Source organism: Curcuma longa, unplaced genomic scaffold (assembly GCF_044706935.1).
Source record: "Curcuma longa cultivar G26 ecotype Majalengka, Jawa Barat unplaced genomic scaffold, ITB_CL_G26_1.1 contig_18626, whole genome shotgun sequence".
Classification (NCBI taxonomy): Eukaryota; Viridiplantae; Streptophyta; class Magnoliopsida; order Zingiberales; family Zingiberaceae; genus Curcuma; species Curcuma longa.
The window spans coordinates 19,656-44,788 of NW_027430861.1; the positions used below are offsets into that span (position 1 = coordinate 19,656).

At 35.9% G+C, this 25,133-nt stretch overlaps 3 protein-coding genes and 1 pseudogene across 5 annotated transcripts; 3 read left to right on the forward strand and 1 right to left on the reverse strand.

Annotated features, from left to right (window-relative positions):
• The first annotated feature begins 231 nt into the window (after positions 1-231).
• Positions 232-9,337, forward strand: LOC141816895 (ADP-ribosylation factor-like). Of its 2 annotated transcripts, XM_074704616.1 has the most exons (7): positions 232-420; positions 1,102-1,192; positions 2,209-2,324; positions 7,474-7,533; positions 8,446-8,505; positions 8,596-8,661; positions 8,992-9,337. In XM_074704616.1, the coding sequence occupies exons 1-7, from the start codon at positions 364-366 to the stop codon at positions 9,166-9,168; spliced, it is 627 nt and encodes a 208-aa protein (XP_074560717.1). In that variant the 5' UTR covers positions 232-363; the 3' UTR covers positions 9,169-9,337. The 2 variants fall into 2 exon arrangements, with proteins under 2 accessions (XP_074560717.1, XP_074560719.1); XM_074704618.1 differs by lacking the exon at positions 7,474-7,533.
• A 435-nt stretch (positions 9,338-9,772) lies between these two features.
• LOC141816896 (MOB kinase activator-like 1A) lies at positions 9,773-14,110 on the forward strand. Of its 2 annotated transcripts, none has more exons than XM_074704619.1 (7): positions 9,773-9,877; positions 10,546-10,594; positions 11,829-11,937; positions 12,131-12,230; positions 13,353-13,489; positions 13,598-13,761; positions 13,876-14,110. In XM_074704619.1, the coding sequence occupies exons 1-7, from the start codon at positions 9,855-9,857 to the stop codon at positions 13,942-13,944; spliced, it is 651 nt and encodes a 216-aa protein (XP_074560720.1). In that variant the 5' UTR covers positions 9,773-9,854; the 3' UTR covers positions 13,945-14,110. The 2 variants fall into 2 exon arrangements, with proteins under 2 accessions (XP_074560720.1, XP_074560721.1); XM_074704620.1 differs by having other exon boundaries at positions 12,131-12,224; positions 13,356-13,489.
• A 4,150-nt stretch (positions 14,111-18,260) lies between these two features.
• On the forward strand, positions 18,261-19,693 carry LOC141816901 (trihelix transcription factor GT-3b-like). Its single transcript, XM_074704623.1, has 2 exons — positions 18,261-18,683; positions 18,855-19,693. Exons 1-2 carry the CDS (start codon positions 18,324-18,326, stop codon positions 19,455-19,457), a joined length of 963 nt encoding a protein of 320 aa, XP_074560724.1. The 5' UTR covers positions 18,261-18,323; the 3' UTR covers positions 19,458-19,693.
• Positions 19,361-23,685, reverse strand: LOC141816900 (phosphoribosylaminoimidazole-succinocarboxamide synthase, chloroplastic-like; annotated as a pseudogene).
• Positions 23,686-25,133: the final 1,448 nt, after the last annotated feature.

A 25,133-nucleotide genomic window follows, 5' to 3' on the forward strand; every position in this document is an offset into this window, starting at 1 on the left:
ATGGATATAATTCTTATCAATTTTCTTTTATTAATGTATTATCCTGCAGATGCAATCATAGCCATCCATTTCCATCCTTGGCTTCCGGTCGTTGATGGATTCAGGTCAGCCGTTGGATCCAGAGACCTCCTGCGAACGCAGATAGGTTCTCTCATATGGCAAAGCCGTTGCACACCCACCGCCCACCCGTACAAAAGCCCAACGCCTCACTTCTTTTTCTTTCCACTTCTTCGTCGCTTCTTCCATTCCCAGGACTTGTCTTCTTCGTCTCCGTTTTTCCCTCTCTCGCCGATCCGTGGCCGATCGAGCCTTTTCTGGATAGGCAAGGATAAGGAAGGCGAGGGGACGAGCAGCGAGTCGGGCATGGGACAAGCCTTCCGCAAGCTCTTCGACAGATTCTTCGGTCTCGTCGAAATGAGGGTCTCTCTCTCGCACTTTCTTATTTATTATAGATTTATTTATTTTGCTCATGAACGTCGGATTTTTCGTTTTCTAGATAAGCACGCGTCGGTAGTCTACTTTGGTTCTCTATGATCAGTGAGAGAAGCAAGATCTGATGTTTAGTTAGGTAAATAGAAACTGCGATCGATGAACTATAAAAGGATATCGATATAGGAAAGAACAGGAATGTGCATGTATTGAGTGCGGATGTAATCTAGGAGTCAGTTTCTGGAAGCGTGTTTGGAAATTTTTGTATGACAAAGATTGTTGACAGATGTTGGTTTTGAATTTAGTTTAAGAGTAAACAAAAGGTAGCATAGATTTGTGTAATCAATAATTCCCGAATGGCTAGAGAAGATTTGTCCTGAGATCTATGAATACATAGATTGAATATTTCAGTGATAAAGTTGCCAGTATGCGGCTATTAATCTGATAGTTTTGAAATATTAGGAGTTAGCAAATAATGGAACTTCGAAAGCTAGATAAGTTCTAAGGATTGCATTCCTGTTCCCCTTTTTTGTGTAGGTTTATCATGTTGTTGGTTTTGTTTGCATAAGGAATCTGGAATCATACTCTTTGTTTTTCATCTGAAACTCTTCATTTTGATGAATTAGCTCTAAGCATATTTGTGACAGATTATTTGTATTTGAACTTTTGTAGGTTGCAATGCTTGGATTGGATGCAGCTGGCAAGACAACGATTTTGTACAAGTTGCACATTGGAGAAGTTTTGTCGACTGTTCCAACTATCGGTAAGCTATCTTTTACCTTTACATATAATAGGCATCATGCAGAAACTTTTGGAACCTTTTGGTTTGCCATTATTAACTGGGAACTGATCAGTAAAGGATCTAGATTGCTTTCACTGATATTGATCGAAGCTAGGTCTGAACTAGTATTGCCTTGTTTAGTATAGCCTCTATTGAGGTTGTTGGTTTCAGCTTCTATAGCCCCCATATTAGCTCATGGGGCTTTGGTTGTGAGGTTTTGCATGTTTGTTTGTCTCTGAAAGATCATTATGCATGAATAGAATCATGGATTACAATTTATTGAACAATATCTGCTTATCTTTCTTTTTTCCTTTCTTTTCAAGAAAGAGGATAATTTAAATTCTACAAGGTGAAATGAGGTAAAAAAAATATTGGGCTAAACATTGTATAAATGCAATTTGTAAATTTCTCCTCTTGATGTTGTTGAATTGTGGGATGAACATACGGGATTTTCTCACTTAAAACCAATTGGTTCAGCCACTAATACTCCTCTTTACCATCAATACATGCTCTAATTCCCTAATAAGCTTAGCAAAACTTTGATACATAACATTTTGGCTTGAACATTCTAGATATTTGATGATCTCTATGAATCTCCAGAGTAACCTCACATTACACTGCATCATCCAGTCTTAGATCCCAACTATTTTGGGGCTAGCTACATGAGTCTTATCTAGCCATTTCAATCTCTTGCCACTTACATTATATTGGATTAATTTTGTTTGGTTAATATTAATATCATAGTGGTAATTAAAGCAAATAAGTTTTTGTAACCTGTATCTTTGCTGTATCTTTGGCCCCTTGATATAGAAAATATTTTGCTTATGCCTCTTCTCGCTTGATTGATGAATTATGTGTTTCCCTATGATATTTGAGTCTTATGAGTATTTTTTTAATTTAATTCGTACTGATGATATCTAATATAATTGCTAATTTGTCATTTAGAAGATATAGTTTGATAGAATTTCCAACCTATATGCCTTGTGTCTATTCTTTAGGCTTCAATGTGGAGAAGGTCCAGTATAAAAATGTGGTATTTACGGTATGGGATGTTGGTGGACAAGAAAAATTAAGACCCTTATGGAGGCATTACTTCAGCAATACTGATGCTTTGGTAATTTGTCATGTTTTATTCTTTAGTTTGGCATGTGGTAATAGTTTAGTGGATCGACATTAGAATTTTTCAAATCAAAGAAAAATATTTAGGGCTCAAAGCAACCAGTTAAGTTAACTACGAATATGCATTAAACCCTACTTGGTAAAATGACATGTTATGATTAGCTGCACCAAATTAGAAAACTAAAAGAAGTTTAGCTGAACTTGATTCGGAGTCAAATATTAAATTTTCCAAATATTCAAAGTTATGGAAGTAATTTCTGAAATTATTAATAACTGATTACTGAAATTAATTATAGAAATTTAAATTAATCATCAAAATTTTAAAAATCTGAAAAAATATTTCTTAATATTTTTTGAAAAACCAAATTAGAGTTATTTTGAAAATTTAAAAAGATTATCTATTCAAATTTTGAAAACTTAAATTAATTTTAGGAAATTTCTTATCCTTCTTTGGAATTATTTGAAATTGGATATTGATTTTTAAAATGCAGCATTGTATTGGAATTATTTGTGAATTTATCAAAATATTTTTAAAAAAATTGAAATAATTTTTAGAATTTTAAAGTTTTTTTTTTTGAGATTTTTGGAAGATTTGGAAATTTAAAATTGATTTAATTTGGTTCAATCATGGTTCCAATCAAATCCAAATCAAACACAAATCATCCTAGTCAAGTTAAATCTAGTTGGACCTACTTCAAGTTACACCTAATGTGATCCTTCCTCAAATTCCTTTTATCTAATGTCAACTGTTGGTTATAAATATCTGTTAATTATTTGTTAATTAACAGATAAATATCTGTTATTTTTTATAGATATTTTCTAGAATAGGCCCTATACTCTAACTATAAATAGGGCCTTATATGTTGCAATTGGAATAAGATTTCTTAAGTTATTTTGGTAACATGGTATCAGAGCCCGGTTAGTTTAGGTTTTGTTTTTCGGCGCCGACTTCCTCACACGAGCGCGGCGCCCACGCAAGCCCTTCGTTCCTCACGCAAGCGCGGTGCCCACACTCTTCCTCTTCTCTGCCGCCGCGATTTTCTTTTTCTTCTTCTCTGCTCGCAACGTGTCTCTGGCTCAATCTGATTCTGTCGAATTGCGCCCGCGAGGTTTTGAAGATCGCAATTTCTTTTTCGGATGCGCCTCGTCTCCTCTGCATCGATTTCCTAATTGCTGGAAGAGGTCCGTGCTCTGCTGCGTTCTCTCGCGGATCGATCGGAAGAACAGGAGGCGAGGAAGACAAGCAAGAAACCACCGTGGGCCCCTACATCCAAGATTGTTATTTTGTTCAGAAGTCCAGAAACCTATACAGAACCTAGATACATACATTTTCTTGAAATTTGGAACATTGTTGTTCTTCGTCTCACAACAGCACCAAGTTCGGTGTTTTGGAGTTGCATATCTTTGGACTTCATTCTATCGTGATGGATATGGTGCTTATCTCTGCAGAAGAATTTGCCAAGTTCTCTCAATATCAAGAATCACTTAAGTCTTCATCTTCCTCTATCATTGCTATTGCTGATTCAGGTAACCACAATACATGTCTTCTTTCCTCATCCTCTAAATGGGTCATTGATTCTGGTGCCACGGATCATATGACAGGTAATTCTAATCTCTTTTCTACTTTCACACACAGGGATTCGATGCAATATGAATAGCAGCTTGATTATCACACCATAGTTTTGCTGGTATTGAAATTTTAAGTCCTACTTCAGTCAACAATTGATATATCCACATTACTTCACACACAGATTGTGCCATAGCCCTGTATTCTGATTCTGCACTGGATCGCGACACAACCTTTTGCTTTTTACTTTTCCATGATACTAAATTTCCTCCAACAAAGATACAATAACCTGAAGTAGACCTCCTATCCATTTTCGAACCTGCCCAATCTGCATCTGAGAAACATTCAATATGAGTGTGCCCATGATTTTTATATACAATACCTCGTCCAGGTGCACCCTTCAAGTAACGCAAAATTTGCTCTAATGCTGCCCAATGATGAACCGTTGGAGATGACATATACTGACTAACAACACTAACCGAATATGCAATATCTGGACGAGTCAAGGTAAGATAATTCAACTTTCCAACTAATCTTCGATATCTCTCTGGATGTTCAAATAATTCTCCATCTGCAGTAAGATCCCCGTTCTGAGTCATTGGAGTACTACAAGGTTTTGCCCCTAACTTTCCTGTTTCAGTTAATAAATCAAGAACATATTTCCTCTGAGATAGAAATATACCATTTTTACTCCTCATTACTTCAACACCTAAGAAATACTTTAACACCCCTAAATCTTTTGTATGAAATTGAGTGAGAATGAAAGATTTGAGAGATGAAATTCCCGTAGTATCACTACCAGTAATCACAATATCATCCACATACACAACTAACAGAATAATACCGGCTCCTGACTGCTTGTAGAACACAGAATGATCAGACTCGCTTTTCTTCATACCAAACTTTTCAATAACCTGACTAAATTTTCCAAACCAAGCACGAGGACTTTGTTTCAAACCATACAAAGTCTTTCGAAGACGACAGACTCGCCCTATCTCCCCCTGAGCAACAAAACCAGGAGGTTGCTCCATATACACCTCCTCTTGAAGATTACCATGAAGAAAAACATTCTTGATATCAAGTTGATGTAAAGGCCAATGATGAGTAGCAGCAAGAGAAATAAATAACCGAACAGATGTCAATTTTGCAACAGGAGAAAAAGTATCAGAATAATCCACACCATATGTTTGAGCATAACCCTTAGCAACAAGACGAGCTTTTAGTCTGGCAACTGATCCATCTGGATTGACTTTCACATTAAATATCCATTTGCATCCAATAGCTCGTTTTCCTGGAGGTAAATCAACCAAGTCCCATGTATCATTCTCATCCAAGGCTTTCATTTCCTCTATCATTGCATCTCTCCAACCATGATGAGATAAGGCCTCACGGATAGTTTTAGGAATAGAAATAGAGTCAAGTGAAGCAATAAAAGAACAGGAGGAGGATGACAAGCCATTATTAGACACAAACGAAGAGATAGGATAAGTACACTGGCATTTACCTTTTCGTAATACAATAGGAAGATCATCATTCGGAATTGGATCTGATGACGAAGTAGTAGGTGCAGGACATGAATCAGGAGGTCGACGCCTAGAGTATATTTCAATAATAGGAGGCTTGACAAGAGCCGGTTCTGAGACAGGTGTAGAGGATGTAACAGAATATACCAATAAATCATCATCTTCCTTTTGAGAAGTCAGGATATGTGAGGATGAAAAATAAGGTTTGTCTTCCATGAAAGTAACATTGATTGAAACAAGATATTTATTAATACTAGGACAATAACACCTATAACCCTTTTGAAGACGAGGATAACCAAGGAAAATACATTTCAAAGATTTGGGGTCTAATTTAGTAACTTGTGGACGAACATCCCGAACAAAACAAGTGCTACCAAATATCCTAGGATTAATAGGAAACAATGACTTGTTAGGAAACAAAATTTTATAAGGAATCTCACCATGAAGAACAGAGGATGGCATACGGTTAATAAGAAAACATGCAGTAGAAACCGCGTCTGCCCAAAAAGACTTAGGAACATTCATTTGAAATAAAAGAGCTCGTGCTGTTTCAAGAAGATGTCTATTCTTCCGTTCAGCCACACCATTCTGGGATGGAGTATCAACACAAGAGGTTTCATGAAGTATACCATTCTGACTCATATAAGATTGAAATATAATGGATGTATATTCTTTGGCATTGTCACTTCGTAAAGTACGGATGGACATATTGAACTGAGTTTTGATTTCAGCACAAAAAGCAGAAAATAGAGAAAATAACTCAGAACGATTTTTCATTAAGTATAACCAAGTTACACGAGAATAATCATCCACAAAAGTGACAAAATACCTAAAACCAGGTTTAGATATAATAGGACAAGGACCCCAAATATCAGAATGAACTAACTCAAACGGACTAATAGCACGCTTATTTATCCTTGGACTTGAACTAAGACGGTGATGCTTTGCAAACTGACATGACTCACAATTTAATGAAGATATACTACTATATTGTAGACAAAGTTTCTTGAGTGATAGAAGAGATGGATGTCCTAACCTACAATGAGCCTCAAAAGGAGAATTTTCACCTGAACAAACGAGAGATCTTGGGGAAGGTGAATCAAGAATATAGAGACCTCCATTTTCATGTCCTTTACCAATAATCTTCTTTGTCAAAAGATCCTGAACTAAACAATGATCGGGAAAAAATGTGATGCAACAGTTAAGATTGCGAGTTAATTGACTAACAGAGAGCAAATTAAAGGATAAATTAGGTAAATGCAGGACAGAGGATAAGGAAAGCAAAGGAGTGAGATTGACAGTGCCAGACCCACGAACGCAAGATGAAGACCCATCAGCTAGGGTAACAATCGGAGTGTTGGAGTAATGTGGATATATCAATTGTTGACTGAAGTAGGACTTAAAATTTCAATACCAGCAAAACTATGGTGTGATAATCAAGCTGCTATTCATATTGCATCGAATCCCGTGTTCCATGAGAGGACTAAGCACATTGAAATTGATTGTCATTTTGTTCGTGAGAAAATTCAACAAGGTTTGATCACTACAGGATATGTAAAAACTGGAGAACAATTGGGGGACATCTTCACAAAAGCTTTAAATGGGATTCGAGTTGATTATCTTTGTAACAAGTTGGGCATGATTAACATTTATGCTCCAACTTGAGGGGGAGTGTTGGTTATAAATATCTGTTAATTATTTGTTAATTAACAGATAAATATCTGTTATTTTTTATAGATATTTTCTAGAATAGGCCCTATACTCTAACTATAAATAGGGCCTTATATGTTGCAATTGGAATAAGATTTCTTAAGTTATTTTGGTAACATCAACAATGGAAGATGGCAGTCGGTCCAATAGATCATTTTTTTTCTTTGAGGGGGGTGGTTGTTTTGGCTGCCAGCAGATGTTTGTTGGTAACGGAAATTATCTACCCGCTTACAAATCAATTTCATTACTTTCAAATAATTTTAATAATAATTTTATATTTTATGATAATTCAAAAATAAGTTTGAATATTCAGAAATATAATTTTATGACTTGATTTGTTTCAGCTTAGAATGGAAATTCACTCAAATTTTGGCACAACCGATTGTAACATGTCATCTCACTGGGTAGGATTAAATGCAAACATGTGGTTGACTTTCATAGCTACTTTGAGCTCTAAATATCACTTCCTTTTCAATTTTGATATCAGCATAGTGTTCAATGTGTTTAATCTCTTATAATTAGTGAACATGTGGTGGACTTACATGGCCACTTTGAGCCCTAAATATCACTTCCTTTTCAATTTTGATGTCAGCTCTAGTTCAATGTGTTTAGTCTCTTATAATTAGTGTTCAAAGCTGGTTTGACTTTTTACTTGTTTGAACACTGGTTTCTGGATGACTAACCACAATGCATTCCTACGATCATCTATTTTTGATTGCATAACATTTAGAGGTCCTTCAGTCAGTTGTTAAGTTGCTGGTACTCTCATCTCTATTTCTGCTTCACAAAGATAAACGACATACTAAAAAAAAAAAAGTTCTCAGTATCAGGTGAACAATTTCCATGATGAGCCTTTTAGTTAATTTTCCCTGCTGTCAGATTACACGACAATAGTTGTATAACCAAACTAAAATTGACATGATGAAATGAAACACAATAGAAATAAAGACATTCAATGTGTTATATATGATGTAATGAAACACAATATCTTTGAGAAAGATATGTGTGATCATAAATTTACAGTAAAGTTGCAATAGATTAGGTTCCGACATTGATGCAAGAGAGAAAGGTCTTTATATGCAACCTTGCTCTTGGAAGTGGCCTGACTATTTAGTGATTGACTTTCTGGGTTACTAATAATCAATATTACAGGATATCAAGTTTCTCTCCAAGTTCAAGTAATTATAACCATGATACCTTTTTTTTCATTCATGTGTTGGTTCTAGTAATTTTAGCTTACATACTGTCACAGATTTGCTCGACGATGACTAATCACTAAGTAGTTCCAATGCTGTCTTTTGATGTTTTGCTTTTAGATCTATGTTGTGGATTCGTTGGATAGGGAAAGGATTGGAAAGGCTAGAGAAGAATTTCAGGTACACAGTATGATGATAAGATAATGTTGTCGTAATTTAGCTCCTTTTCTTCTGAAATTTCTAATAATTGGTTTATAATATTTCTTTCAGACGATTATCCGAGATCCATTCATGCTGAACAGTGTCATATTGGTATTTGCTAATAAGCAGGACTTGGTATGTTTGCAGCGTAATTTTTATAATGTCATCCTTAAAAACAGCTTATTCACATTGCAAACATAAGCTTTGAGTTTTGTTATCTTTTGATATTTATCTAGTTTTAATGGAGAAATAAGAAAAATGTGCAAATAAGAAAAAACTGATTCCATAGAAACAAAGGTTATTTTAACAGTTTGTATCTTATTCTGTGAAGATCTTTTATCAAATAATCGAAGCAATTGCCTTGCTGGATGAATGTTAACAAAAGCCATTCCTCTTATGTTGAAGTTACATTTGCTTCAACATAAGTCAGATCAAACTGGAATTTAACTGCCTTGTTTCATTCAGAAAGGTGCAATGACTCCAATGGAGGTATCCGAAGGGTTGGGTCTCTATGATCTGAGGCACCGAACATGGCACATCCAGGGAACTTGCGCCCTCGCCGGAGATGGTCTCTACGAGGGACTCGATTGGCTAGTCACAGCTTTGAAGGAGTTGCAGGTCCCAAACCGACTTGTGGCTTGATCCTTATCGGCAGCTGTCTACAAAGCTTAAGACAGACTCATCCTGAAGATGACTGTATATTTTCTTCCTCTCTTCTCAATGTCTTTGGCTTTGTAGCTGATGTAGAATGATCCATGAATCATGGCTTCCTCTGATCTTTTCAAGTTGTGATTTATTTTCTTTTTCTGCATCAATGGCTTCCACATAGTAAAAGAATTCATCATAATTCATTTCATTTATTGAAGGCTGCGGCGGCGGCAGTGTAGATGCCCAAATCGCCATGCCATCGCCTTCTCAACCTTCCCTTATACGTAAGCGTATTTTAATAATAATAAAAATAAGGACCGTCGTTTAGATTTTAAATAAAAAATTCATTTTTTCTAATAATTTATTGTGCGATCCAGCCAGGCATTTGAAGGAGACATGCACGCCGAACATGTGGACGTCGCTGCCTTGGCTGAGACTGGGAACAGGCTTTTCAACCAATGATTTCATACTATAACATCTTGTACCGCACTGCAAGGCTGATTCCTGTCTCATTAGATACAGTGGATCACAGACACTAGCATCAGAACGATCTTTTTGTTTTTATATATATGTCTTTTCGGATCGCGAAGCTCGGAGAGCTCGCTCCGCGCCATCGGCCCATCGACGACCAGGAGGAAGGAAGAAGAGGAGATCCGGTAGTCGATCAGATCCGATCGGCCATGAGCCTCTTCGGTCTCGGAAGGTGTCTGCTTCCTCGATTTCGATTGAGTTCTTTTAATCGTTTCGATTTGATCGTTTTCTTGGTGCATCTCGTCAATTGTGCGTCTGCAAGTGGAAGAATTAGATTTTTTTTGTTGCGTTTCATGATCTGCAACATTTCCTGATAGATTGAATCTCGGATGGTATTTCGATAATTTGCTCTCTTTTTTTTCCTTTCGTTTTCATTGTTTCCTCGGTCCATCTGGTTGAGTCCTCCGTTTGGAAGCCGAGTGATTAGTCTTTATGGCGTCGCTGTTTAGGTTACAGGATGAGTTTTTTCCTTTTCTTTTTTGCTTTCTTCTAAAGGTGCATGGTATAACGTTACGGTAGAGTCTATGTCAAGGGTTGATTGGTCGAATTAGGGACCAGCTTCTATGATTTTGTAAAAATTCTGCTAACACTTCTCTTGCAACTCAAAATTGAGAACTGGCAGAAGGCATTTTGTATTTTGGTTTCAATTGACTATGCTATTTGCTCTCAAGATCTGGATGTGCAAGTTGTTGCAACAAATTTAAACAGTTTGCTATAAATATATGGATCCGTAGATCGAGGGCTCCATTTGTTCGAAGCACAAGAAACTTTTTAAGCATATTTTTTATTCTTCGCATTCATCAGATGTTCTTCTGCTTAAACGAACCTATTGTCTTCCAGGAATCAGCGGACTTTTAGACCAAAGAAGAGTGCTCCCTCAGGGAGTAAGGTAATGACTCCGTATGCTTTATTATTCATGCATAGATTAATGACTACCAACATCACTTTTCTATAAGAATAGATAAGATATTGACATTCACATCTCATAATCTAGGACATTCTTATGACATTTTTTCTAGTAAAATTAATTTTCTATTCTAACTTCAGTTATTGAAGGAACACTAGGCAGTTCCATAGAAATGACAATTTTTTTTAAATAGGCAGTTCGCTAAATATTAGTGCTGTAAATCACACTCGTTATGTAATGGTTCTACAATGAGAATTCATGTTGCTTGTTTCGTTTTTGGTATTAAACTATTGGTAGTAATAATACTCCATTTTTACATTGAGTGTTGTAGGTTATGCTATGCCAGAATTATTTTCATTTCTAATCATACAGCTGTGTTCTTTAATCGTAGCTATTAAATGTTTGAGGTAGTATCAATTGCCTTTTCTAGGATTATTTTTTTTCCTAGAATGTCCTTGTTTAAGAGGGAGAAGAGAAAGGGGCTCAAAGGAATTGAAAATGAGGGCAGGGTCATCTGGGCCTTGTGTTTGATCGAACACTTTATTCATAGTGAACTATCTTTTGCAAAGCTATGACTCAACATGTTGTAGAGTTGCAGTCCCTGTGCTTTATGCTATCCAACTTTTTTTTAAAAAAAACTGAACCCATTTGATGGGTTCTCTTTATCGTCTGGCTCACATGTATTTTGTCTCTTTTATGCAAGACAAACTGTCTTTTCTTGCTTGGCAGTTTTGTTTTTCCCTGTTTAGATGTCTAAGTCATATCCAAGGGAGTTGCCTGATGGAGAGAAATTTCATTTCAGTACTGGCTCACATTTGTTTTGTCTCTTTTATGCAACTCAGACTGTCTTTTCTTGATTGGAGGTTTTATTAAGCCCTATTTAGATGTCAAATTCATATATAACCTGATGGAGAGAAATCTTATTCCAGTGCAAGATAGGGGCCATATAGATAGTCAAGAGAGCATTGAAATGGTTGTTTAAATTTTTTTCTGGATATGTGATTAGGCATAGATGTTTCTTTTTCATAATAATTTTGGTAGCCCATGGTAATACATCAGTGGGGATCCATGTGAACATTTCCTTTGCTAAGACTTACTCTTTTCCTGGTAACATACTCCTAGTACATATGCAATTTTATCTTTTGATATCTTGAATTAGTCTCAGTAATGCTACGCTATTAGACCTATAATCCTTTTTTGACTTTCTTATTTGTAGGGAGCCCAACTCAGGAAACACATTGATGCAACATTAGGCAGTGGGAACCTCAGGGAAGCAGTGAGGCTTCCACCTGGGGAAGATTTTAATGAGTGGCTTGCTGTCAACAGTAATATTCTTCATATTTTTAAAACTACTATTTTACTTCAGTAGTATTTTTTTTTTACTCTCTGATATTGTGTCTTTATATTTCTTTATCATGTGATACTAGAAATTTGTTTTGATATATCTCGGAAAACATGTTTCTTCAATCTGTGGGACATGAAACTAAATGCTCCTTTTTTTTGGTGGTGGTGTTTCAGCTGTGGATTTCTTCAATCAAGTGAATTTGCTTTATGGCACTCTGACAGAATTCTGTACAGCAGAGAATTGTCCTACAATGACTGCAGGGCCAAAGTACGCTAGATAAAAACATCTTTTCCTTTCTCATTTTAGCTTCTGAAATATCTAAAAGCATTTAGAGTGAATAAGAATATCACATGCATTGTTGGATGCTCGAGTGACTTGACCAAGTTGATTGTTCATTGCCTAAAAAAGAATCATTTAATTAAGGGTTGCTGTTAAACAAAGAGAGAGGAGAGGGAAGTCTCCCAGTGGGCAGACAAATCCAAAAAATGCGAAAAAGATTAGGAATTAAGTTCTAGATGGAAGGAATCAATGACAAAAAAGACGTTTACTTGCTCAAAGATGGTGTTTCCTATCCTTCCAAATGTATCTTGTGAAAGCATTGTGGGAGTTATTCTTTGTCGTTTATTTTGTCGCTTTCACTGGGGTGTCACTCCAATTCAATAAAAGGCTCAAGGTGATAACTTTATTGTCAAACTGAATCAAGGCTTAGACAAGCTATGCTAGATATTACATAATACTAAGTATATAAATTTACATATAGCTCATTCGTCTTCTTTGTTCCATGTAACTAAAATAAATAATTTTGGACATATGGCTTCTTATACACTAACTAATTGCCTACATAGATATTAAGTAGAGCTTACTGACAGGATAAGATTCAGATTCAGTATGCAGTTGGTCTCAATTAGTTTGGGCATTTGGTTTTCTTGGTCAGAGTTTTACTTAAATTCAACTATGGTTCTTTAGCATCAAGAGGTTTACCTTGTATTAAAACTTGTGTTGCATAATTTCTTGATCCATATATTTTCAGTGTGCATATTTCCCATACTCTTGAATAAATTTCATTAATGCCTCCTTGTTGCAATATACTAGTTTCAGTGAATCTAACCTGTTATATTTTTTCCATTTTGTCATAACGAGATTGAAAGTTGCTGATACTTTACCTCCCTTAGGAATCATCGTTAGCAGAGTTACCTTTGTCGGTCATGATTCATGCATGTTTCTCCAACTGAAAGGTTGCTTTGTCATGAATTTTGCTTCTTAGAAGAATCGCACCCAATATCGTCGTCATATGGAAGCAAAACATCAAATTTTGTTTTCAAGCAGATAATTTAGTTTTGTGATCCCGCAATGAGTTGCTCTTGCATCGTATGTTTATTTGCAGATTTGTATTTGTAGGTACGAATATAGATGGGCGGACGGTGTGCAAATAAAGAAACCTATTGAAGTCTCAGCACCAAAGTATGTTGAGTACCTGATGGAGTGGATTGAAGTTCAGCTCGACGATGAATCTATTTTTCCTCAAAAGCTCGGTAGAGCCCGTCGACCCGAGTGTTCAATTAATCATTCTTCTAGTACAACAGCAACTAGGGGAGCTGAAATTACCTGTTCTTCTTCATTGTCTGATGCTTTTCTTGTAGGAACACCTTTCCCTCCCAACTTCAAAGACGTCGTGAAGACGATATTCAAGCGGTTGTTCCGTGTTTACGCACACATATATCACTCTCATTTTCAGAAGATTGTGAGCCTCAAGGAAGAAGCACATCTTAACACCTGCTTCAAGCATTTCATTCTTTTCACTTATGTGAGTGGCTATCTTTCGATAAATTAAGATTTTTGTTTTGCTTATTTTTAGTGACTTTGTATCGTAGTATCCATTAGAGAAGGGAACCGACGTGTTTGTGTTATTGTGACGCAGGAGTTTGGGTTGATCGACAAGAAGGAACTCGCCCCGCTGCAGGAGCTGATCGAGTCCATCGTTCCATAAGTTCGCTGCTAATCTAAAGCACTTAAATGATCTTCAGCTGATCAATCTTATTGCACTGCTAAGTTTCTCTCCAGTGACTTGTATGTTGATGATGCATCGCGATCGATCGAGTCTATTACACACAATTAATTAATGAGTAAATACTAATATGATTTTGTGTGACCAACCTCCACCTTCTGTTCAATGACCAACTCACTGTCAAATTTTCACTCGATCAAAATTTGTTATTAAAATTGAATAAATTAAATTGATATAAAATTGATTAATTCGAATTAATTAATTGTTTTTAATTAAAAGAATTAATGATAATTTATCATATATTGAGTAGCTATTTTTTTTGAATATTTAAATTGTATATTTAATTTTATATTTATTAAAATATATGTTTATTTTTTATTATATTTCTGATCAGTTGATTGTGTTGTCATTGTTATATCGATCATCTCAGTTGGCTTTTAAATTTATTATATTCGATTCGTAGACTTCAATCAATCAATTGCTTGATTGATAACACATCAGACTCGTTTATTTTACAAAAAAAAATAGTTTGGATTAATTAAATTTTAAATTTTATAATCCAATCAAATAAATTAAAATAATCAAGATTTTTTTAAAAAAATAAATTAATTGAATCGAATTTCAACGGATTATTTTGGATTCACAGAGCTTTTGCTCATCTGCCCGTCACCGTGGGCCCGCGTTTTGGGTTGGCCAGGAGGGGCCACTCAGCAGGGTTCGTTCGTGCGTTGGTTAGTGGAAAACGCGTGGGCTCCACTGATAGTTCATTGATTTGATTCCGACTGGGAACAAGCATGATGTCAAGAAATTTATTGATTTAATTATTATTTTATTTTATTTTTTTCTCAATTTGATAATGCGAAAGCGAAGGCGAAGAAGTGGAGTTTTTGTCGTTCGAGTAAAGATTATTAGTATTTTTGGACTTTTAGATCATAATCTTTAAAGAGATCGAGCACACCATGACTTGATAATTTCACATCATAAATGAACATTGACTAATTTAAGGACTATATAAGCTACTATATGTTTAAATGTGAATATAAAAAAGGCGGCGTGCCGATAAACTTTTAGATGTCATTGATGGATATATATATAATTGACAATCTAATTCTTCTTAGCACATCAACCTTTTTCACCCATTGTATTCATTTAGGTCAATTTTCAATTTTTTTCTTAATATAATTGTATTCATTTGTTATTATACGATCTAAGATAGGACTGTCCTAAGCTCTAAGAATTGATGTGCTCTTTTTTTAATGCTCGTAAAGTTGCAACATGGTACTCGTGAAGATGATCAAGATGAGTCACCTAAACTAATCGCGTCAAGCCAACTAACCGCCAAGAACCCTTACAAAGAGAATCTAAACAATCTTGAAAATCTTCCTTAAAAATTATAAACATAACCATCATAACCTCAACCCAGAAGCTAAGTACTTTCACATTTTATAATCTATCTCTTTAACTCGAAATCTTACGTCTATCCCTAACAACACAATTCGATCATCTCTGTGGTTCATATTGTTTCTTCCCCAATCGATCAGTCAAACTTCAACTCAATTTGAAATTGTTTGTAGACTAAATTGGTTGGAAAAGAACAAAAGTAAAAAAGACAGGAGGATTGATATGGATGACACGGCAAAACAATGGGAAGGCAAGCTGTACATTCTTCCTTTTTGTTTGTTGTACGGTTTATTTGACCGTGCTGATGCTCTGGATGCTTCTAGAGTTGATTTGGACTTCAATTTTATTATTATGTATTTAATGATCCACTTGATTATTCGATAATATTTTTTTTTAAAATAATATATATACTCAATTCTTCGAATCTGATTAATTCTGAAAGATCGATCATCAAAATAAATCAAAAAAGTAAAGTGGCCCACAGAAAGACCTAATTTTCAGATCTTTTAAGGTTTTATGGGCATTTTGTTTGCGTAGTTATATGAATTCTATATCATGGAGGTAACTTATAATTAGTATTTATATTATTTATTATCATTGATCTTATTTGATACTTGATAACTGATAATGTATACCAGGCTTAAAAATCTAATTTAAACATGAAAAGGAAATAATTTACATTGTGAAATTAAAAAATTTAGCAATTTATTAGATCACACTTTTCTAAAATATCTTTTTTTTAAAATTATTATTGCACTGATTTTTTTTTTTAAACTAAATTGAAAAAAAAAACTCACGAGCATTAATTAGTAAGCACCAAATCTGAATCAAGCATGGTCGTGAAATCACGACTAGCACAATTTCATGAGCGTGCGGCTAGGCAACTAACACACACAATTTCATAGTGAGCATTCACGACAAATTGGTCGCAATCGCATGGGATCACGATGAGCTGGCCTCGAGCTCTAGAGAGGCTATAGATTCGCGGCCAGACCACTAGCTTGTGCCCAATTGGCTGTGCACTCGGACCCATGTTTGTAGGACCTCATGATCCCGTGATCCTGGATCGTAAGATCGCATGATTCTACTACCATCCAAAAGCATAAATAGATTGATAGGATTAGAACATGATTAGTAGAATTGGAATGAAAGTTTTAAGATATTATAATTTTTTATTCAGATTGAATTACAAAATCTATAATATATCAAATCGAAATTCATTCAGAAATTCATAATTAGTATAAAATTTATTTTTAACTATCAAATTTTAGATTAAAAAACATCTTTAAAAAAATTTTTAAGGCCCAAAAGATTTTATCTTTATTATTATTATTTTTTATCTTTGCAAAATTAAAGTTAAAAATTTGAGATTATTTAAACATATATTATTATTTTTTATCAATAATATTCTATTAATTTTTTTTCAAAATGATGAGTTTTTTTGAATGTTTATTGTCTGTTATTATACGGAATCAATGGATCTTTAGAAGATTATTTTCGACGATCATATTTGAATCAAAGGATTCACTACTAGCGTCCTCTACATTAACCGTTTTGTTGGGCTTTAAATTGAGTCAAAAGAATATTTTTAAAATTGAATGCGATTATTATTATTATATTAATAAAGTTTTATATTTTTAATTTAATTGTATGAAAATATAAATATTATCTAATGTTATGATAGTTAAATTCTTAATTAATTTAAATTTAAATAAGTAATAATATTATTTGAGATATCGGGTATTGATGATTGAATATATGTATATATAAATGATCTTTATACATATATTTTTTTCATCATTAATTATATATCATAAAATTTTAAAAATTATTTTATATGATCGCATTATCTAATTGGATCTCGATCCCTTCCATCTTGATCCCAAATCAATTTTTCATAGAATAATGATTATTATGTAAACTATGCTCGAGACCATCATTTGGCTTGATTTCGAGTTCGCGTCTTGAGTTTTACAACAAATATTTCTTACAAGGAAAAACAATAAATATTGCAAAAAAAAAAGCACAATATTTTGAATATTATTTAGTGCTTTTAATCTTGTCCCCATGCTTTTTGACTTGTTCGTGGGAACATATTCTTTTGCGCCCTTCAATTTTCTTTGTTTCAAACTTTGTGTTCTCCGTCGGGACACCTCACCACCAATGCCACCACACATTTTTATATGTTGTTGGTGGATAAGAAAATAAAATATACTTGTTGGTCTTTAAAGAAAATATACATCGTTAGCAAAAACATTAACCTTATTACAAAACAAAATTAATTTACTAATAATGGTTTAAATCATTAACAAGGTAATTAGATTTGAAAATATTTTTTTTAAAAAGCTTCAACAATTTATTAAATCATGCCCTAAGTTTTTCAAAAATGCAAATTCGGTTCTCAATCGAGCTAATAAATCTCACATTCGGGGTCTAGTTGCGAAATCAATTTCTTTAATGCATTTTTTCACAATATATGAAGTCTTTTGATAGTTTTAAACTGCCTCGAAAAATAGAATTTACAATTTATTAATTTCCGAAGTCACTGCCTAGGACTCGAATTTAGTAGATTTTTTTTTGGCCTCCGGAGTACAGCTAAGTTGGTTACGATGTAGTAGAGTTGTAGAAAAGAGCAAGGGTTCAAATCCTCTGTAGGACTGCTAAAGTGGTGGATTTCATCAGAAGAGTTTAGTAGATTTGGAATTAAAGTATTTATCAAGGGCCAATCTGCAAAAAAAACAAATTTTTGTAAAAAATGGAAATAAATAGTGTGATTAATTGAAATCTTATAGCACAAGTCACTGACTTGGGTCTGGTTCCCGACAGGCGACAGCCAATTCCAGATATAAAGACTAGAAAAGGTTCCCTTTTCCGACCTCGTCTCAGCTCTTCTTGAATCTCTCCGACGGAAGAGGAGTGGCGAATCGAGCGATTAGGGTTTTGGCGAGCTCACGAAGACGATGATGTTCGGCGGCGGCGGCGGTAGCGGGGACGGGGAGTCACTCAGCGAGCGGATGGCGATGCTGGCTGGAATCCCGATCCAGATGACCCCTCCGTCAGCGGCGGAGATGGTTTTCGCGAGCGGCGGCGGGGGGACGTCGCTGCCGCAGAGGGGGAAGGAGGAGCGGGTGCCGCAATGGGGACAGCAGGAGACGAGGGATCTCATCGCGATCAGAGCCGACCTGGAGCGCGACCCCTCGTTGGCGCGGCGGAACAGGACGCTGTGGGAGGCGGTGGCGGCCCGGATGAGGGAGCGCGGCTATCGCCGGACGCCGGACCAGTGCAAGTGCAAGTGGAAGAACCTCGTCAATCGGTACAAGGTCTCTCGCCTCCTTCCTTTCCACCATTCTCCCTTTCCCCCCTTTCTCGTCAATCTCTATCCAAGAGTTGGCTCTGAATCTGATCAAAATAAGCATTCATGTGAGATTGATTTGTTTGATCTTTCATGGATGATCTCAAATGCTTTGAATTGTATGGATTCGATTCGTCAGGGTAAGGAGACAGCTGATCCTGATACCGGAAGGCAATGCCCTTTCTTCGACGAGCTGAGCGCTGTGTTCGTGGAACGGGAAAAGAACATGCAGCGCCTTCTCCTGGAATCGGAATCAGGTTCTGCCCAATCGAAGAAGAAGCTCAAGCGGCCCAGCAGCATCCGATCTTCCGAAGAATCCGGTTCCGAAGACGAGGACGACAACAACAGCGACTACGAGCTACAGCAGCAGCAGCAGCAGCGCATGCCCAAGAGCAGGAAGAAGAAGGCCGACCCCCAGCAGCAGCAGGAACAGCAGCAGCAGCAGCGGCGAGGGAAAGCTGTGGCCGGCAGCGTCCAGGAGCTGCTGCAGGAGTTCTTGCAGCAGCAGCAGCAGATGGAGGCGCAGTGGTACGAGATGGTGGAGCGGCGGGCGAAGGAGCGGCGGGTGTTCGAGCTCGAGTGGCGGCAGTCGATGGAGAAGCTGGAGAGGGAAAGGCTGATGCTGGAGCAGGCGTGGAGGGAGAGGGAGGAGCAGAGGAGGATGAGGGAGGAGAGCCGGGCGGAGAAGAGGGATGCGCTGCTCACTACCCTGCTGAACAAGTTCATTCAAGAAGATCTCTAGCTGTTGGAAAACATCAAACTCGGTCTCTGTTTTTGTTTTCTTCCTTTTCATGTGTATGAATTTTGAATTCCATCAGCAATCACAAGAGAGAGAGAGAGAGTTTGTTCTTTGTGATGTCTATAGAAAGGTCATGAAAAAGATGCCTATGTGTTTGAGTGGACTAATCTTATAGGTTACAGACAATAAGGAATATTACAGGCTAGGGATTTTTCTCTTCTATAGGTTTTCTGTCATATGTTCTTCTCTACTTTACTGGTCATACTCTATCAATGAAAATATTTTATCATCAAACATCCTTTTACCTTGATACAGTCAGTCAGTCTCTATGTTTGTTGTAAAGACGAGAGTGCACTCGATACATTCCTGGATATCCTGTCGTGTATCGGTTCCTGCAAACGGGCAAAAGAAGTTACAATATGTCAGTTCCTTGAACCAACAGAGATGAAGCTCAAGTTTGTAGCAGCCTACCTCTGAAACAGGCAATTGAAACTTGCAATTTGTGATTGCTTCGAAGAGGAAGATGTACCTTAAATTCATATGAGAGTTCCTTCTCTTAGCAAGCTTTTGTTTATGAAGGACAACATAACAAGTCCGTAATATGTGATATGGATTTAGATGTTCTTGTTTGAATAGATCCATAAGATAGGCTGATGTAGTGTAGTTCATATAATAATTAGTTGGGAAAAACAAGATTTACCGCCATGCAAGTTCGCAAACAAGGTTCGTAGGAGCCTCGGGAAGAACCTACAAATTTGAAGTAATGAGGAAACAAAATTGATAAAAGAACAGTTTAAATAATATCACATATACAGACAGATATACCTCATCGTCATATGGATTGCAATGTTCTTTGAACCACAATCTTAGGAACTCCTAAGAGGTACGAGACGACGATGAAAAACAGATCATCAGTAAAATGTCTGTAACATTAATTGTGGAATGCACAAATATAGATGGAAAAAATTGCATCTACATACACCTTGTCGACATTTTCAGGTTCAAGGCCAGCGTTAAATCGCTCCTCGTAAGAATTAGCAATCCAATATCTGCTTGAATCAGGGGTGTGCACCTGTATGATTTGATGCAACCTCAACATTGTTAAAATGAAAATATTTCCAAATTCATACTTAGTGTCAACTAGTATCAGGCCATTATCTGATGCTACTTGCTGCAGTAACAAAGACAGAATTAATAGTCATCTTTTTCCTGATAGTTGTACGAAAAGTAACACCGCAAGTCTTAGACATTAATAGAAGATTAGTTTAACACTTCCAAATCATAAGTAATTCTAAAACTTCAATAACATGAACTAGAACAACTTGGAGACAAGGAAAGGAAAAGTTCATGTTGAGGCGCACATGAAAGTTTGTGATGAAGCAGAGCCGGAGTATAGCTTCAAACACATCATAACAAAAGCAGATGATTAGGAAGACATCTACCTGTCCATAACCAAATAAGGCCAATGCTTTGTTGCTTACTTCATTTAATTCGTCTTTTGTCATTAAACCCAATTGAAGAATCTGAAAATAACTAATAAGGGCATGAGATATTAAACAAAGAGAGAGAAAACACCAGTTGTACTTCACTTGGGCATCATATTTGACACCGAAAGAGGAATTTGCATAATCAACTAACTCAAATTTAAAAAAAGAAAAATTGATACAAAAATGTTGCACTTTCTGAAGCATCATTTCAATGTTTAATGTAGCATTACTTCATGGGAGTTTATTCTCACCGATTAAATAAATTTTAAGATGAAAACTAAGCTGATGGTGTAAACTTTGAATAATAATCCAACAAATACGAATGACTCAAGACAGAAAAATAAGAAACCTAATTTCTTGCTAGATGTAGAGATTATTCGAACAAATAAAATCTACTAGTTTCTTCAAGATATACTTGTTTAGAATACTATTATGTTTTCCTTCAAGCACAAGAAATTATCATGATAAATAATGTTGAGTTTAGTTAGTTCAAGAAAACCATCTAATATTTATACATGATGAGAAAATTGAGTATAAACTAGAAAAAAAATTGCGAGTCAGTTAATGTGCAAGGGATTGCAAATGAAGGTTCTAGGACAGAGTCACTTGGGTGGGTTTTGTTTTAAGAAATCAAATCAACTTGTATTCACTGGAAAGAAAAGCAGTTCATGTTATCAAAATAAAATCAATTAGGCTAAACTGCTAAACCTCATCAGGTGACACAGGAACATCATGATCTGCAGCTTTAGTTGTTGGAGTAAGTATGTTTGCAGATAGCTTCTGATTCTTTACCAGTCCTGCAATATTAAAGGGTCACAAACTTTACATAAATAGCTACAAAACACAAATAGATGCAACAACAAACTTACCTTCAGGAAGTGCATTGCCACAATAATTCCTAATCCCGTTGTCATAAACTGTCCACAGGGCTGTATCAGTGCTACCAGTTACCTCTTACTGCAAGAATGTACCAGAACATTGACAGAAATAACATAGCATGTGAAAAATACATGAAAGAGCAAAGAAAAACTTGAGCAATAGTGGAAATTGAATTGGTTAAAAGGCAAAGTATTACCAACAAATTCAACTGGGAACACTGAGCATTTCTTTGCAATTGTCACATTTCTATCTGGAGCAGAAACCAAAGCGTTTGGAGTAATATGTTGAGTCTTATTAAACCACCATAGACTTGTCTCATTAAGAACCTGAATATGAAGACGCCATGGCATGTCATATGAATAATTACTAAACGTAGTGATAAAGATAATTGCTAAATTCAATAATTTTTTGACCAATGTCTATGACAAAACACTGAATTATGCATGATTTAATCAGGAAAAAAATCAATCAACTTGTAACATCTTTAAGTTAACAAACTACAACTATTCATTTTATTTATCCTTTTTTGGTGTTCAAGCACCTTGATAAAACCTTCGTTTGCATATACCAATGAACAAGGAGCGTTGTTGAACAAAGTAGCACTACCTAAATTAGTTAACAAGAGACAACCACATATCTTTTATTTATTTCTAGTTAGTTCGTTCTTTAAAAAACCGTAGCCAAGGAAAAGCATTATTAAGCTAACAAGCTTGTTATAGTTATGAAGGAAACAAACATTTGTGAACAAACTTAACACACCGTTTGGTAGAGCTTATTAATGTTCGTTCTGTATAGAGAAAGAAAAAAGGGAAAGCATAAGCTTAAATATATTTTTATGCTTGAAAAAAAAAACAAGTTTTAAAGTTGTATGATCAGCTCATTAATATTAATTAAGAAATCTCGTGAACAGTTTATAAATAGACATGCTGACAAGCTTATTTAGTACTCGTTTTATGGTCTTATTTATTTAACTCATTTATACAAAGTATAAAAATCTAATACATAAGATTATACATACATTAGATTCTTCTGTATATGCATATGTAAAATATACTTTTAATAAACAAGCTTGAGAAAACTCTGAACATAGGTAACAAGGACATCAGCTTGGCTCAATTTGCTTACAACACTATGATTGTTATAAAAAAGTTAACTGATCATTTCGACAGAACCATTGTGTAAAAAAGAGATTCTTGATAAACTCCATACTTTAAAATTATAGAAAATGTGTATCTTGCTCCATCAAACAAATAATGAATAATCCTCATAAATTTACAGCTAAATAGTAAATTATAGAGGCCCAAGACTCTCATAAAACAACAAAAAAGGGAAACTTTTTACATCTAGTAAATAAGAACTGATATAGAAAAGAGGAAAACCTGGCCTTTGAAGGGGATTGAGGCAAGAACTCGATCAAATGCACTCTGTCGATCAGTGGTAACAAGTACAAGATGGTCTCCTGCATCATAAACATCCCTCGCCTGCAAACTTAAACAACCTCAATTAAGATAAAGGATAGGACATTGTAAAGGCAAAAATGAGAAATATACCAAGTGCTTTGCACCTTGCCTCTGGTCTTGGAGATAAGTCCAGGAACAGTTTGATCAAGATGGGTCTCGGAGAGGCAATTTGAGAGCATAGAATTGGCAGCACGAAGAATATCATCACGGTGGCTATCATCAGTAGAAAGTAGCAAGGCAAATACACTGGAAGATTTCTTTTGAGTGGAGTTGAGTGTAGATATAGATAATGGCCGAGGGAGTGATGCCATGGATGGATTTCTTTTGAAAGCTAGTTGAGGGAACCAATAAGGGCCTTTTAGGAAGAATTTGTAATGTAGATGGAGCGCTGAAGAGAGCCACCATGAGTGCCCTATAGCAAATGATGTCCCCCAAAATCTTAATTGATAGAGAAATACACATTGTTGCTCAAATTTTTAACATGAACCTGATACAACACTAAACTTCCATGTGACAACAGTAGTGGCAGAACCAGGATTTTTCCAAGTAGGGACAAACAAATATAATTAAACAAAAAAATATCAAGTAGAGAGAAGATAACTAAACAGTAGTGATATAACTAAACTTTCCGATATCTACCCATATCTACATGAGCAAAAAAATGAAAACAAAAAGATAATAATTATCAAAATTGGTTGAAGTAGAGAGAAGATCAAGTAATTAGGTCAAGAATAGCAATAAAACATGCATAAAAAATTATTGCATATTGTGTTATTAAAAAACATCTCAAGTTTTTAATAGTTAGAAAACTCAGTTAATTTCAATCTGAATTGCCGGAGTGGGATCGACCATGGCTGCTTAGATTTTGTCCATTTTGTTGGATCATATGGGAAAAAATGAGATAGAACAAAGAAAGCAATAGCAAATCCATATGAATTTGTGGGAATTAATAGGGTGGAATTGGGTATACTCTGGGTTGTAGATTTCTCCACGCTTGAATACTCAAACCTAACAGTGGAGTATTTGCATCTTCGCTTAATACCCAAGCCTAATCTGCTTTAATTAACCGGATGGCTAGCCCATTAAATATCCAACTAGTTTGCAAAAGACTGTTTCACTACACCAGCTTATTAAAATGGTTACCTGTCGGTTACTTGAAACCCTGAAATGGCAGGTTGAAAAATTGAGATTACCTAAACAAATAGGGAACTCGACTAAATACAGCAAGAAAAACCAAAAATAATGAAACAAAAGAAAAAAGGGAGAGGATAAACATAGCTCAAGTTAAAAATGGTTGCTAGGGATCATAACTTTACTAACTTTCACGACAACACTGCCTATACCTTTTAATTCTTCCGTATAAAAATTCTAATCTATTTTGTATCCGGACCTCCAAGCATCTAAATCAAGAAAGTTGATCTAAAAAATTCATAAAATATTATCCTACAATTGAAGAACTGCATCGTAATAGAAAAGAGGGCCGAGACTGTAGCTGCTCGAGCGATAGAGAGACAAGCCCGCAGAAGGAGGACCAGCTTGCGAGATCGGAGGATAATGAATATACATACTCGTAAAATAGAAAATAAATACAAGACAAAGACATTTTATCACTTAATCCTTCTGCGATGGAATTGAAGAAGAAGAAGAAGAACTACGAAATCGGAGAGAAGAGGACCGAGGCTGTAGCGGCTGAACTCCGGAATCTAGATGCTGTGGGTGAGAGAGGCTTGCGGGTGTAGGAGGGAAGACTGACCTGCGAAATCGGAGGAACAAGATAAGGACTGATCTGACGGAGAGGCGTGCGAGCGGAAGACGGAGTCGGGCCACCGGCGGCGGCGGCGGCGGCGGCGGCG